The sequence below is a fragment of the Harpegnathos saltator genome, unplaced genomic scaffold (genome assembly GCF_003227715.2).
Source record: "Harpegnathos saltator strain DR-91 unplaced genomic scaffold, Hsal_v8.6 scaffold160, whole genome shotgun sequence".
Lineage (NCBI taxonomy): Eukaryota > Metazoa > Arthropoda > Insecta > Hymenoptera > Formicidae > Harpegnathos > Harpegnathos saltator.
This window is the reverse complement of record NW_020229940.1, coordinates 1,111,617-1,128,071: the sequence shown is the minus strand read 5'-3', so window position 1 is coordinate 1,128,071 and position 16,455 is coordinate 1,111,617. Positions and strand designations below refer to the sequence as shown.

General features: G+C 32.3%; 3 protein-coding genes across 4 annotated transcripts; 1 reads left to right on the top strand and 2 right to left on the bottom strand.

The window, feature by feature from the left end:
* Nucleotides 1–165: 165 nt before the first annotated feature.
* Nucleotides 166–8,583, bottom strand: ALiX (programmed cell death 6-interacting protein-like protein AliX). Of its 2 annotated transcripts, none has more exons than XM_025296869.1 (15): nt 8,317–8,583; nt 5,176–5,291; nt 4,769–4,896; nt 4,416–4,694; nt 4,233–4,334; nt 3,923–4,145; nt 3,725–3,848; nt 3,479–3,656; nt 3,231–3,392; nt 2,961–3,104; nt 2,638–2,853; nt 2,380–2,529; nt 2,154–2,295; nt 1,794–1,973; nt 166–860 (listed from the first exon to the last, which is right to left on the bottom strand). In XM_025296869.1, the coding sequence occupies exons 1-15, from the start codon at nt 8,520–8,522 to the stop codon at nt 754–756; spliced, it is 2,457 nt and encodes an 818-aa protein (XP_025152654.1). In that variant the 5' UTR covers nt 8,523–8,583; the 3' UTR covers nt 166–753. The 2 variants fall into 2 exon arrangements, with proteins under 2 accessions (XP_025152654.1, XP_011143885.1); XM_011145583.3 differs by lacking the exon at nt 8,317–8,583 and adding an exon at nt 6,233–6,287 and having other exon boundaries at nt 167–860.
* Nucleotides 8,584–10,117: 1,534 nt separating this feature from the next.
* Spase22-23 (Signal peptidase complex subunit Spase22-23) lies at nt 10,118–11,776 on the top strand. Its single transcript, XM_011145580.3, has 5 exons — nt 10,118–10,711; nt 10,929–11,002; nt 11,231–11,319; nt 11,397–11,500; nt 11,597–11,776. The coding sequence occupies exons 1-5, from the start codon at nt 10,569–10,571 to the stop codon at nt 11,724–11,726; spliced, it is 540 nt and encodes a 179-aa protein (XP_011143882.1). The 5' UTR covers nt 10,118–10,568; the 3' UTR covers nt 11,727–11,776.
* A 304-nt stretch (nt 11,777–12,080) lies between these two features.
* On the bottom strand, nt 12,081–13,724 carry Noa36 (zinc finger protein 330 homolog Noa36). Its single transcript, XM_011145579.3, has 6 exons — nt 13,498–13,724; nt 13,231–13,401; nt 12,918–13,149; nt 12,665–12,829; nt 12,475–12,552; nt 12,081–12,387 (listed from the first exon to the last, which is right to left on the bottom strand). The coding sequence occupies exons 1-6, from the start codon at nt 13,615–13,617 to the stop codon at nt 12,158–12,160; spliced, it is 996 nt and encodes a 331-aa protein (XP_011143881.1). The 5' UTR covers nt 13,618–13,724; the 3' UTR covers nt 12,081–12,157.
* Between the last annotated feature and the right edge of the window lie 2,731 nt (nt 13,725–16,455).

Sequence of the window (16,455 nt, the reverse complement as noted above, 5' to 3'; positions counted from 1 at the left end):
AGTTCCCACTTTTTTTAGCATATTAAAAATATATTTAAAGTTTCTGATTACTCTCCATGGCCATCTATAATTATTGGTAAAAGCGAGAAAATAAATGTTCAAAATTCTTACAAAAATAAAATAAAAATACAAATAAAATTTTTTTTAAATGACAACCAATTGAGCAGATATATAAAATAGTCCAAACTCTTTCTGTTTATTTCATCAATAACCATAAAATTAATATGGCAGAATTATAAGAAAATATAAGTTAAAATAGTAACACTTTGAAATTAATATGACATTAGATGTCGCATTAATTTTAAGATTTATTGTTATAGGAGAAAATGCCTAAAATATTTTACAAACATGTTCAATAGATTGTGCTGTTTTATGAATATATTTTTTTATTTTATTGAATTTTGCAAGAATATTGAACATATCTCTTTTTCGTTTCTAACATCATCAATCAAAAGACCTGCGAAGATAGCGAAATATCTTAATAAGCGTAAGCTAGGGGAAGCATAAACGCTTTTAATCATTGAAAACATTATTCTAAAACCTTGTCGGGAACACAAGTGCTAACATATATATTAACTTATGTCAAATGTAACCACTGTCTCTATAAATTTGTTTGTTAATAGCGGGTCTTTTTAGAATTTATATATTCAAAATGCTTGATTTACTTTAATCAATATAATTATGAACTGCGCAAAATCACATATACCATATAATATACCCTAAAGTTATGAATGCTACATGCCTGTATAACTTTTACCATGGATTTGGACCACGTGGTGTTTGAGCACCACTATAACGTGGTAACGTTGCATAAGCGCCATATGGAACTTGAGGTAATGGCTGATACGGATTATATCCCCCTAAAAATTCATTAATAATCATACTCTTTCTCTTTCTCTCTCTCTCACACGTCTTTATGTATTTATGATATAGCCGATTAATAAAATGACCAATCAAATAGTTTTTCAAAGTTATTAAATAATGTGATTGTAGAAAGATGGCATAGATAGATTGTAGAGCAATATTGTCCTAAATTGAAAGCTACTGAAAAAACTTAAATATATACATAAGTGTTATGAAAAATAAAAAAAATTTTATGTACAGCGTGTCCCATAACTTAGTACAAGAAATTCGTGAAGCATAGAGCAGATTAAGACAAACATAAGAACAAATAAATATAAACACCGTTTTGTGATATTCGTAACAGTTATCGAGTTATTAATGACTGAAATCTGACTAGTGCGCGTCGAGATAGATGATTGGAGAAGTGTTGCAGCCACTCAAGTTACAGTGCAGGCTAGTTGATCCAGCAATTATTGCACTTATTCGTGTTTTATCTCGCCGTTTCTATGTCTCTCTGCATGCTACCAACAATTGCTAGATCGATTGGACCGCGCTATAGCTCGAGTGGCGGCGGCACTTCTCCAATCATCTATCTCGGCGCATGTTCACTTGTCAGATTTTTGTAATTAATAACTCGATAATTATCGTGAATATCGCAAAACGATATGGGATTATGGAATTTTATGTTTGTCTTAACCCGTTCTATGTCTCCACAAACTCTGTAACAATTGTTATAAGACACCCTGTATATAGGCGAGATGGCTCATGTGCCTGACTATAATTAAGGTTGCGTTCCGATATCCATTGCCAGCACTGAAATTTTATAGTATACGTGACACAAACTATGTATTTTCAGTATTGGCAGTGAATTTCAGAACGCAGCTTAAATATTTTAAATAATTCCAAATGACATATACATGATTATAGATAAGCTTGAGACATTTATATACCTTGCGTAGGATACGGTATCGTAGCATACGGATTGTAAGCTGCTGGCATAGGTGGAGGCACATATGCTGGGTATGGTGCTGGTGTAACACCATAAGGCATGGGCATACCACCTTGTTGCACAGGATAAGGTAGCTGCGATGATAAAGCAGTATCCGTTGTTTGGCTCATGCCAGATGGACCTTTAGATAAAGATTAATATTTATATGAAACGCAGTAATTTAAACTTTTTATATTAAATCCTAGTAAAATGTCAATAATAATTTTCAAGTGTCACTATAATTATTTCACTAGTATAATGTAGATACTATAAAATTCAAAAATATTAATATAAAATTAATGGTGTACTCATTAATTTATACCACTATGATGAGATGGAATGTTCGGCGTCGTAGCAGGGCCAGTATGGCTCAAATTTGTCGTTAAATCTTTTAGTAACTCCTCCTTTTCAGTTTTTCGAGCGAAACAAAAATCGGATATCTTGTTTTGGAAAACCACCAATAACTATCGAAAGAAATAGATAAGTTTACATGTCAACGACGTTTTTAATAACAAATGTACGAAATAATATTATATGTAAGCGCATACCTGTGTTAAATCATTATAAAACTTAGCTCCTTCTGTTAAGTTATTTTTGAGTTCTTTAAATGCATCGTGGGCAGAAGCTAGTTTACAGAGCATTGTTTCCCGTGAACTACCAGCACCGACTTGTTCGTTTGTAAATTCTGCATGGCAACGCTAAAATTATTACAAATTAATTTATATTTTACTTTTTATCTTATCTAATTCGTAAACAATTACAATTTATACAATTACAAATTTATCTTACAAGGATCCTAGACACACCTGAATCTCAGTAACTAATTCTTCCTGGCGCGCTATATTCTCTCGTACTTGTTTTTGCAAAGGCCCGTAACATTTCCCTAAATTCTCAACAGATATATTCGGTTCATCGATCGCACCATCTTTGACTAAGGCCGATAGGAATGTACTTTTCATATCATTGGTAGCGGATTTAAATTCACTTTCGATGGTATCACGTTCAGCTTTCAAAACAGCTACCTAAAATATAGATATTTTAATGATTATCTCTTTTTTTAAGAAATTTATGCGTATGTGTGGATGTGTGCGTATGTATCTCATTTGTTGTTATATTATCACTCACTTACATCTTCCATTAATTTCCTAAGTTGCTTAACAACATTACTCTCTTGAACAGCTGAACCCTGCGGAACAGCTCTGGTAAGTTCATCCTCATCCAAACTTAAAAATTCCATTCCTTCTTTGTGATTTTCGTATTTCTCACGAACTACCTGTACATGACCAATATGTTAATAAATATGTTAATAAATTCTGTTAATGACAGAATGTTAATAAAAGTACAAAGAATATAAAAACATAAAAGAAAGATCTTTTTCTTTGTTTCCTCAAACATTTACTTTATCAGCAGCAACTGCATTATTAATAATCTCGCGATATTTTTGTAAATTGACAGTAAACTGTTCTGTCAATCGGGCACTCGGTATCCTCTTCCAACGTTCTTTGAATTGATCTCGTAATTGGTTATCAGATTCACGTTCTTCTTGTAGCATTCTCTCAGACTATAAATAAAGATATTAGCAAGACATGTGCGTAAACTTACTTCCACACGCACAATATACAAAGTAACTTTAAAGAATATTTTCACCTCATCTAGAAGTTCTTTATTACGTTGCAATAAGTCTGGCAACTCTTCCATGGATGCTTCTAAACCTTTTATTCTACCTGTGTCTCGTACGTAATGAGCTTTTTCTAACAATGATTGAGGTATTTCTGTTCCACTGGTATCTTCAATAGCTGCTGGTAGATTCAAACTTGCCAAAACACTGTACACATATAAATAAGAAATTTATTATAAAACAATAATAACTTAACGAATTACTTGTTCACATACCTATTTAGAAGTTGGGTCATTTCCCGTAAATTCGAAACTTCATAATTGACAAGTTCATTGCGACGAGTTTCGTAAGCTGACAATGCATGGTGTATACTAACAGGCAGCAATTCCGCAAAAAGATCTATAAACATATGATTAATTTAATACATGAAGATAAGATCATATATAAAATTGCGTAAAATCATTATCATAAACCTTTAAAATTAGAACTGAACGTCTCAGGAAGCGGAAGTAGTTTAGCAACGGTAGCTTTTCCTATAGATTCCAAATTCTTGATGTCTGGAATCCTTTCGTGATATATAAAATCATTATCTTTCTTCACCTCCGTTAAATTTCTTTGCGTTTTATTAGCGCAGTCTTGGAACAAATTAGGCTTGTTTGATCTTTGTTGAGCAGCTTTGAATAACTCCATAGCATGCTACATGTTAACACACTACTGTATAATCACTTTAAAGAAATTCATTTGCAAGAGATTGCAATGAATTTTTACCGACAATATAATTACCTCTAATCTAGCAATTTCTTCTCCAATCATTTTATTGTTTTTGCATACAAGCGACTGATAATATTCAGCCATAGCACGGTAACCAGCTTGTTTACCTGCTATCTGTAATATTTACAAGTATCTATAATTTCCGTGCAAATATAAAAAATTATTATGTCTTATATACCCTTTCAGTGTACTAACCAAAGGTACCCATTCTTTATCCCAAAACGCACGGAAAATCTCTTTTTGAAACATCTTCAAAGCAACCGCATACAATTCTTCTGTTTGTGCTGCTAGTTTAGCGACAATACCATCTTTCATAGAATCATGAATTGCTTTATACACAAATATTTCTTGTGCTTGTGCGAGCATTAAGGCGCTTAACGCCCCGAGCGTTTCTGGACTAATGTCGGGTGTTGGTTCTTGTTGAATAGCTATCATAACATTTCCCTTTAAAAAATTAAATATACTAGCCGCTTGCTAAAATAAAAGGAATTAATCGATTAAAACATGATTAATATGTCGAAAATATTATTAATGTATAGAAAAAAAACCTGGAACAATTTAGCTGCCAATTTTAATCCTTCATCGCTATCTAATGATTGCATAGCAGCAACTGAGCTTTGTAAAGCAGCTATATTGAAAAGAACACATACTTTTTCATACGCCAATGTACTGATTGCTGTGAATAAAAATAACAGATAAGTTTAATAAGATAAGTTGCATATACCTACTTGGAATCTATATCACTCTTATCTTATCTATTATACTTAATTATATATTCTATGTTTAAAGGTAAGTAATAATAAGTATTTTTTAACACTTAGTGTAACAATAAGTATTTTTGTAACACTTTTGTATCGAGTGCTAGTTTTTAAATAATTAAAATAAGTTTTAATACAAAGTTACAAATTGATGACAGTTTCTGATAAAAAATAAAATGATTTTTTTTAATACTTACTTAAACTAAGTTTCCCCCCAAAAATGGTACGGTCAAAAGCATCTTTCCATTTAAATGGTATTTGCAATTCATGAGCAGGGATTTTTCCTTCCAGAGCGCATAACTGATCATAATAGCTATAAATAAATAAATATAAAAGCATGTGTGTATATTTATTAATTTTTTTATAAATATATTGGAAATTTAAAGATTTCTACAAATTATAGTATATAAGTTTTAAACACATGCACAAAATGTTTGGATCTAAGTGTCGCAAATAAAACCTGTTAAACTGAATAGAAAAATCCTCTACTGTTTTGTAAAATCCTATAGTAACTATCAAAATATTAATGAAAGAAAATTAGCAAATGGTTGTAACATAACGCAATAGGGTGAAACATTATTTCATGCAAGATGTCTAACATTTATTAACAATCTTTTGGGCAACAAATAGTATGTAATGATAGTGAGAAAATACAATCTCATATTGAACATTATTCAGTATTACACACCGTCAATAGAAAATTATTGATAGATTCAAATATCTCCAGTGAGATTCGTCTAAAAAGTTCACCCTACTGCATCGCGCACATCGATCAATTTTTTTCATTAATATCATCATTATAATCATGATAATTACTGTAGTAGTTTACAAATGATACAAAAAGTAGGTTACAAAATGGTAGATTTTTTTATTCAACGAGTTCTACCCGTTGTTATATACAAGCGTTCGATCATCTAAATTAAGGCACCTTGCCTATATAATATATAGGGTGTCCCATAACTCAGTACAAAAAATTCGTGGAGACAGAATAGAATAAGACAAACATAAAAGTTCTATACCGTTTTGCGATATTCACAATAGATATCGCATTATTAATAACAGAAATCTTCTCCAATCATACATCTTAGCGCGCGCTCATCAGATTTGTGTCATTAATAATTCGGTACTTATTGTGAATATCGCAAAACAATACGGGACTTCCATACCTCCTTAACCCATTCTATATCTCCACGAATTTTTCGTATTAAGTTATGGGGCACCTTGTATACAGGGTGTTCTATAATTGTAACACACCAACTCCGTAGGAGTGTAAAGCTACGAGAGGAACGAAAAAGTCCTCTTCCATTTAGCGATATTTCACATAGTTTTTTTTAGTAATAACCGCGTAAAGTTTGGCGTTTGTCACGCCCATCTTGGCCTATAGACGCTCTGCGGCGAAGTTGATCGATAACGTGTCTCACGCTAACTGTCGCGATAGCGTCTTGACACTGTGCGACGGTTAGTGCGAGCCGCGATACTGCTCAGCTTCGACGCACATAGCTCGCCGCAGAGCATCTATAGGTCATGATGGGAGTGACAAACGCCCAACTTTACGCGGTTATTACTAAAAAAACTATGCGAGATATCGCTAAATGGAAAAGGACTTTTTCGTTCCTCTCGCTTAGCTCTACACCCCTATGGAGTTGGTGTGTTACAATTATGGGACACCCTGTATATAGCGTGCTCCACATGAAGTGTGAAAATCCAAAAATTCTAAAAATATTTGTCGTATCAAAAACTTGTTCATGACAAATTTCATGTACTCGAGCTCAATAAAGTAAAAAATATGAAAAACTATGAAGTCTTTTATTTAATTTATGGTTTTATCGCTTTAATTTGAATGCATTTTACTGTAAAGTTAAAATATTTACAACTTTTGATAGAAGTATTTTTTAAAAAAATGTTCCAGATAAAATTTACTTGTTTCTTCCTGTAAAATCCAAATGTGTAACATTTTATAGATCTTATATGAAATTATGAAATTACCACTCAACTCCGAAGAAGAGTAAGAATGGACTTTTGTTTATATAGTTAGAAAGACTTCTCAGATACATGAAACTTTGTTATGAACAATTTTTTGATGACAAATATTTTTAGGGTTTTTGGGTTGTCACACTTTACTCTGTATGTGAGTGTGTATATAATGAAAATATCTTAATTTGTAAAGTTCTAAATTTCTAAAATTTCATAAAAAATTTATAAGTTTTAATATAATTGAATATATGGAATAAGTTTTAAACCTATTATTAATTTGTAAATCAATTTATTATTTTATTTATTATTAAGTTTAAATTTAATCTATTTTACTTATAGTGAATAGTGAATTCTAATTTTAGAAATTTTGATCTTTTTAAAATAAAAGTGTGAAAAATTTGCAATTCCATGAATTGCAGGTTGGAACAATAGCTCTGCATATTCTTTAAATATGGAATGTAGAGCAGAAACTTTTAAATTCCAAATATGTCCTTGTTTTGAAATATATTGATGAAATATACAAATTCGTAAATATATATAATTCAAAAACAGTAAAAATTTTAAGATTGAACCTTAATTTGCTTATATCTTTTCAGTCTGATTATATTTGAAGCCTGATTATGGTTGAAACTAACTCCAAATTTGAAATATTTAAAAATTTGTATGAAATAAAAAAAATATTAAATAAAACATGAAGTAGATATTTTGTAGAAACATTCTATAAATAGGGATGTTCATTTTTTCTGAGTATAACAATATATTTAAGTACAGACTTCAAATTCGATATATTTTGAAACTGTTACAGTTTAAAATAAGACATTGATAATATTTTACAGATTCTTTTGATTCTTTTACAGATACCTTTGACAAGAGACTTGAAGATATATAAAAAAAAGATGCTATCAAAAAAATTCAAGAGATCTTGACCTAACTTTAGTGGCACCACTCAAAGTCAATTTGATAAAGCAAATGAATAGATCTTTTTAAGTCCAACTTATGTCTAAAATTTTTTATAAAATTTATATTTCTTGAGATATTCTGTTATCCTGGAATCATATATATATATATATATATATAAATAATCATACAGTTTGAGATTCTGCTTGAATTGAAGTTCAACCTTAATAAGCTGTTTGAATTAACTACCGAGTACTGAGCACACTAATCCAATATCTTTCACTTACAATGGAATTTAATCATATGACTGACATGAATCTTAAGATTCAATTATATATATAAAATGTATGATAAATGCAATATTCATTTCGCCGAATGACATCATGGATCACAATGGTTAGTGACATAACATTTTGTTATCGCTTTACAATTAACACTATCATTAATTACAGATGACTCATACATACGTGTAGATAACCTCCAAAGAACTTTCATATTTCTCAAAAGCTCGCCACAAAGCGTTGTTTCTCAACTTGCTGAATTCTGCGATAGCGTCTGTATAATCTTTTTGATTACCTGGGCTATTATATGTAGATTTGATAATATTAGTAAGAGGTTTTATTACGTCAATGTCCGACGGTTTCTTCAACGGGATCGCTATAAGCTCGGCCATTTTGACATATGATGACTCTCTCGATCATCCTTTCTTCCTTCCTTCAATAGATAGTTCTGGACCTGTAGGAGTAGAAGAAGGAGAAGTGTCATGGGCCGCTTTTAGCCGAGCCTAGAAACCCTAGAATACAGAGTCTGGACATCTGTGGTGTGATTCTGTAACTCGTTATTGGAGTTAACGACACTTTCGTTATTGTTGCGCAGCTTTTCTACGGTATACAAAAGCTGCGCAACGATAACAAAAGTGTCGTTAACTCCAATAACGAGTTATACCTCGTCTACAATATAATACCCGTCTACAATAGAAGTCGTAGAGTCGTAAGTCGTACAAATTGATCAATCGCGGTCGATTATTTTTCTCTTACCGGACTATGATTGGTCAATTTCTACAACTTACGACTCTACGACTTCTATTGTAGACGAGGTAGAAAGGTTATTCTACAATACGTGTCGTAAGTTGTAAGCCGTAAGAATTGGTAAATCACAGTCGATTATTACAAAAATAATCGGCTATAATTGGTCAGTTCTTACGGCTTACAACTTACGACACGTATTGTAGAATGACCTTTCTATTGTAGATGAGGTATTAAGCCAGCGGCACACGGTGTTTGTTTTCGTACTGGATTGCTTGCTGGATGAAAATACTACGTTCTGATTGGTACATTTTCGAAGATAGATGGAAATGCACCAATTAGAACGCAGTATTTTCATCCAAAAACAAGCACCGTGTGCCGCTGGCTTTAAGCTAAGACTCCATGCATGCGGTGAACTGCGGCAAACGGTTGCGGTGACCAATCAGGAGGGAGGCGCAAGTCCGGTTGCGGCAAGCTCCGGCATGCGTCTGTCTCCTGATTGGTCACCGCAACCGTTTGCCGCAGCTCACCGCATGCATGGAGTCTTAGCTTTACAGAATCGCTGCACTGTGGTGCGATTCTGTAACTCGTTATTGGAGTTAACGACAGTTTCGTTATTGTTGCTCAGCTTTTCTACGGTATACAAAAGCTGCGCAACGATAACGAAAGTGTCGTTAACTCCAATAACGAGTTACAGAATCGCGGTACTACGCAGTAACTCACAACGAAAGGCGAGAAATGGTTGCGTTCAGAAAACAAAGTGCTCACTGAGCGCTTAGTAATTATTGGTTCTTACTGTTAGATCCTTACATTCAGACCAATAACGTTGACGAATTACTCAACCGTTGTGTAACCGTTGTGTTTTCTGAACGCAGCCATTGAAATATACGTAGTATGACGTAAGTATGTCAACAATCATTGCGTTCAGCGGAGAAAACCGCTCAGTGAACGATTAGTGACTAAATAAATACGATTTCACTTAAAATTTAATATACATACCTGTCCAATACCTTGCAAAAGATGCATTCCCATTTGAATGACTTGCACTATGTATCTATCTATCCCTCTGCTGCTGATTTTTCAAAATGTAAGAATTGGGTGCGTTCACGACGCGTTCAACGGTTGAGCAACTATTGAATAATTTGTCAACGTTGTTGGTCTGAATGTAAGGATCTAATAGTAAGGACCAATAGTCACTAATCGCTCATTGAGCGGTTTTCTCCGCTAAATGCAATGATTGTTGACATACTTATGTCATACCACGTATATTTCATTTCTCGCCTTTCGTTGTGAGTTACTGCGCAGTGTGCTCCGCAGGCCGAGCAGCCAGCAGCTTTCATCTTTCTCGAGTCGGGATGCGTCCCGAAAGTCATTAAAAAAAAAGTGACAACCTTTATATCCGCGACCGTACAGATCGGGACTAATGTTACCAGCCATGGTAGTTGATGTTAAAAAGAGACAACACGGCCCCAGCTTAACTATCTCTCTCTAACCGCTCGGTATCGTGGATGGACTAGGGCTCCTTCCAGTATGGTTATATTTATAGTTCAATGCTTTAGAGCGCTGACGTTGAAAATTTCAAGATTTCGGGAAAACAATGCATATTGGTTAGAAATTTATTGATGCATAGTTACATCAGTTAATTTTAATTTGAGGAGATTATTGCAGTTATCAACAAAGTGCAAGATTACAATATGCATACAGTTCTAACGCGTGGAAATGCTATCTTAGCATATACGTTAAGTGTATCAGCCTGCCTCACATTTTGCTGTTTTCTTTCAACGGTATTTATCGATTACAGAGCGAACGCAACGTTAAATACAGTTAAAGTTGTTGTGTAAGTGATAACAGATGTTATGAATTTTTTCCATCTTAAAACATGTTTCCATCAAATTAACTATGTTCTTGTATTTTGTAATCTACTACAAAGCTAAACTGAAAGCTATGTTATAGAACTTTGCTTATTTCAATATGTTAAAAATTATTATATATATATGCTACATTTGGTTTTATATGGTTAAAAACAGTTATGATAGAAGAATCATGTTTTCCAGGAAAAATGTTCCAGATTATAGCGCATCGAGGGAAAAGAATGACTTGGGTTACTTAACTTTTGATCTACAAACTGATATCCTTTACACATAATATTATATAATTATCTTTAATAGTCATATGTAGTATTCAAATCACATATTTAATTTGGATAAATATATGTATTTAATTTGAACTATTGCTTTGCTTCTATGAACTAGTTTAAAAAAAAATAGAAGTCTGATAGAAATATATCAATCTTTTTTTTTATGAAACTATTATATTACATAAGTGTGTCGAACTATTTACCTTACATTTCTTTTACATCTCACTCCATTATTTAATTGGAATGTTAAACAGTTATTCTTATATTTAACAGCAGAATACCAAACAGAGAATAATGAATTTAATCAGGTATATTTACTAACTTGTTAATTTATATTCTATATAATTTTTATATAAAAAGATAATTCTTATTTTTTTACTGGTAGGTAGTATTATGGGATAAAATAGTACTTCGTGGAGACAATGCTCTACTTGACTTCAAAAACATGAATACAAAATATTACTTTTGGGATGATGGCAAAGGTCTTAGGTAAAATATCATAGAGATTGAATATTATAGAGAAAAAAAATATATATTTGGAGATAAAATCATAGATATTAAATATATTGTATTTTGTTTTTACAGGGGAAATAGGAATATTACTTTAACATTATCTTGGAATATTATACCAAATGCTGGATTGTTACCTAGTGTTAATGCTTTTGGGTCCCACACTTTTGCATTCCCATCTGAATATACCACATTGCGTGTATAATATTATATATAGCACATACATTATAATTTTGATTATATGATCTTTTTATTTTAAATTGTGTAAAACTCATATAATATAATAAACATTATTCCTTCACTAATATTTATTTTCTTTTACTCAATTGTGCATAGTTGACTACTCAATATCTAATTCACTATACTTTATAATTACAATTGTCTTATAAATTTTTATTAAGCTCATCTTTATAAATGTATGTGCATTGTATAAAAATATATAGGAAACTGTTAAATTTATTAAATTAAATTACTTGTTTTATTCAAGTCATTCAATTGTTTGTTTTACTCAATTTATTCAATTATTTGAATTCTTTTTTTCATGTATATTTGTCTATTCAAATATTCCATGGTTCTAAATTCTATAGTGTAATATTTTATTTTCAATTATTGCTATCTTACATTTTTAAATATATGTTAAACTTTATTCTTATCATTAGACGAAGTTTGTTGTATTTTAATATCCTTCTTGCCTTTATCCATATTAAATGACTCATCATAATCATTTTCTCTATTTTCATTTTCCTCTTCTTCATCTTCATCTTCATCATCATCATCATCATCATCATCATCATAATCATCATCTTCATTATCTTCATCATCTTCATTAGTATAACTACTGGTTCCATAACAAAAATCTTGATTTCCTATCACATAAGTACATTTTTTTATTTATTACAGACATAAAAATGAGTATATTGATAATGGGGATATAAAGATATGTTTCAATGTACCATGAGAATTATATCCATTTTCATCATCAGACTCAAATGAACTACCTTGATTTTGTCTACCAAACTTATGACTTCTTGCTAAAGAGATAGAAATATGTGTAATTAAATGTGTGTATAAATAAACTTATATACATATATTTGTAATAAAATGAAATCAATTACAAATATCAAATCAAAATGTAATACTTACTTGACATACTAAGATCTTTAGTCTGTGATGTCTCAAAACTACACTTTGGACAAGGAATAGGTTTATTCTTTTCATATTTAAAACCTTTTCTACGAACATGATCTTCACAATAGCATGTTTTACATCTGAGACAAGAATATTGTCCCAAACGGTTGCACGATTGACCTAAAAGTTGAAAACATTTATTATAATACATTAATATATTTGAAATCATAATACAATTAAAATAAAGATATTTTATAAAAATGGTTACATTTAAAACTTTCAGCCTCTAATACTTGACAGGATGCTTGATGTTCAAATTGATCATCTTCACATAAGAAGCAATTACAGAATGAGCAACGAAATATCCTTCCACCATGATCCCAAACTCCTCTTTCACATTCTTGACAAACAGCATCTATTAATGGGCAGATACAAGCATGAGTTGTAAGGCAACGTCTTCCATGACAAACCCAGGCTTCACAATGATCACATATAGCTCCCTAAAATAATAAATGATAAAAATAACATTAAATTTTAAGCAATATATTTCTATAATTCAAAATTCATATAAATTTACTTACCACCATTGATAGACCTGTGGTAAAGATACCAGGATGTCGTACTACACAATCTCCTGTTTTCAACATACATTTAATTTTACCACAGTGTGCACACATAGGTAACCTTTGCAAATTCTGACAAAAGTAACAAAAGGCACGGCTCTTTTGCTTCTTGCCACATTTATCACATTCCTACAATGTCAATGAAATAATTACATTCTAATTGCTAGATATTCCAACTATTTCGTATATAATTATATAAATACATATAATTAGTATGATATACACCATTACTGAATTACAAGGAAACTTTGCTAAATCTATTTGTTCCTTAGCAGTTCTAATCTCTTTCTGCCGCAGTTTTTGCTTCTCGGCTTTCCTTCGTTGACCGGTCTTCTTTTTCGGCATTTTATTCTATTAACGAAACCCGTTTGTCACAGAAAACTTAATTCCTGACAACTACTTATCACAGAATATCACAGTCCCTTATATGATGTAAAAACACTAGGGCCCATATTGGGTGCATTCAGTATTACAACCGCTCACTGAGCGCTCAATGAGCTTTTGCATTTGATTGGTATATATCTTTAGATTTAAAAATATGCACCAATCAGATGCAAAAGCTCACTTAGCGCTCAGTGAGCGGTTGTAGTACTGAATGCATCCATTTAGAACACGCTTGTAACTATAGGCCTGTTCGTTTTGTCTGCACTGCTGAACTGGTGCAACAAGTTGAAGTGAGAAAATCTACGTTTGTTTCACTTTAACTTAATGCACTAATTCAGCAGTGCAGACAAAACGAACAGGCCTTATGTCAGCGCGCTGTTAACCAATGAAACGCTACGCGCAATATGCCTTCAGTACCGCGATTCTGTAACTCGTTATTGGAGTTAACGACACTTTCGTTATCGTTGCGCAGCTTTTGTATACCGTAGAAAAGCTGCGCAACAATAACGAAATCGTCGTTAACTTCAATAACGAGTTACAGAATCGCAGTACTGATTAGTTAACAGCGCACTAACATAGTTATAAGCATGTTCTGAATATGGGTCTAGGTGAAGCATTGCGCATAATGGCGGCTGCAGAATAGGACAGCCAATCAAATTTTTGTTCAAAAATGCGGCACCATATTCAAATGCAGCAATAGTCAAAGTCTGTTATAAAAAGGCAAATAAAAGAAAAATACCAAATATAATACAAAATCTCATAAATAAATAAAAATATATAATATATAAAAAACTAATGATAATTTCTACAATAATAAAGTGGTGAAAGAATATTAAGCCAGCGGCACATGGTGCTAGTTTTCATGCTATATTACTTACTGGATGAAAATACAGAGTTCTGATTGATACATTTTCGAAGATGGATGGAAATACATCAATCAGAATGCATTATTTTCATCCAATAAGTAATCCAGCACGAAAACAAGCACCATGTGCCGCTGGCTTTACATATTGCAAATAAGGAAATAAAATGTACTATCCATGCCCAGGTAGAACATAGAAGTCATAATGATATCATAATGATGTCAATATGACTTTATTTGGCACTTCAACGTCACTCACAATAAATGATACAAAAATGATATAAAAATGACAAAAGTATATATATGCTGCATTATAAATATAAACACTTTAAAATAATCACTTTAGTTTCTGAAATATTTATATCGCTTGACTATATCGTTACAGTTGTGTTAATAATAGAATAAACGAATATAAGTACCCAGATAGCATACGGACATCCACTGGACGTCCGTTATATGTCCATTTTTTTTACAAAAGACGTCCATAGGACGTACGTTTGCCACAACTTCGGACGTCTATCGGACATGAACGTCATCGACGTTCATGGGGATCTTTCTTACATATTACCCAGATAGCACCGGACATCCAATGGATATACGTTTCACGTCCAATTTATGTCCGTATATCCGATTTACGTCCGTGGACATAAATTTGACGTAACAAGGATGTCCTTATTTGGACGTCGGACCTTTAGGACGTCCGATGTACGTCCATCGGACATTCATGTCCGATAGATGTCCGAAGTTGTGGCAAACGTACGTTCTATGGACGTCTTTTGTAAAAAAAATAGACATATAACGGACGTCCAGTGGATGTCCGTGTGCTATCTGGGATGATGACATTGTGACCAAATCTTGGAATTTCGTTTATCGTAATATTCTAGTGACATTCATACCCAGATAACACACAATATTCTATAAATATTCAATGCTGCATCCAATATATACTGTTACAAGAATATTCTCAACGAAATCATATATATAAATGTTAATAGAATATTTTTATTTTGTGGAATAGTCTATAAATCTACTTAAAATATTATAAAAATCGTCGGTAGAAATATTATATTAATATTCCATAGATGTTCACTGAATGTAACAAAACTAGTCAGAGCAACAAATTTAAACGAGCACGCCACTCTTGGTCTGTCTTTCTCAGCTACACTATTACACTGGTGCGCAGTGTTGCCAACTTGGTTTATTTTCCGTTATTTCTAGCTTTTTTAAATAACGCTTAGCGCGCAAAAATTGCGGTTTAGCTGTTGACGTATTTTCTGGATTTTTTAAAAATTGAAACGGCGGATTTTTTCTTCAAAATAAGTTAACTTTTTTTATTAAATTTGAATGAGGCGTTATTAGGTGTGATTTATTGTTTAGTTATGTATTGTTATGTATTGTTTAGTTATGTATTGAAAAGAGTTAATTATAATTAAATAATATATATTACTTTAACATTGCATGATTAAATTTATGTATGCTTGCACTAGACAGATTTGCGTAACTGAAATGATTTGATTTGCTGACGCGATTTAACATAAGTTACATATCTTACGTCGCATGGGGAAGCAGCATAAAGGCTCGTCTACATTAGCTGTAAGAGTAAGGCTGTAAGGTTGCAAGACACGAAATGAAATATTTTCATTCGCTGACAGCTTACGTTACAGCCTTACTCTTACAGCTATTGTAGACGAGCCTTAAGGCCTGGAATATAATACGTCGTATGTTGGAGTCGGATGTCGCAACTCAGTTGATGGTCCAATAAGAGAGTTTGTTTTCCGGTAACGAGTTTTTCTCATTGGACTATGAATGAATCCGACATCTGACTCCGACATACGACGTATTGTGTTCCAGGCCTAAAGGCTCGTCTACAATAGCTGTAAGAGTAAGGCTGTAAGGCTGTAACGTAAGCTGTCAGCGAATGAAAATATTTCATTTTG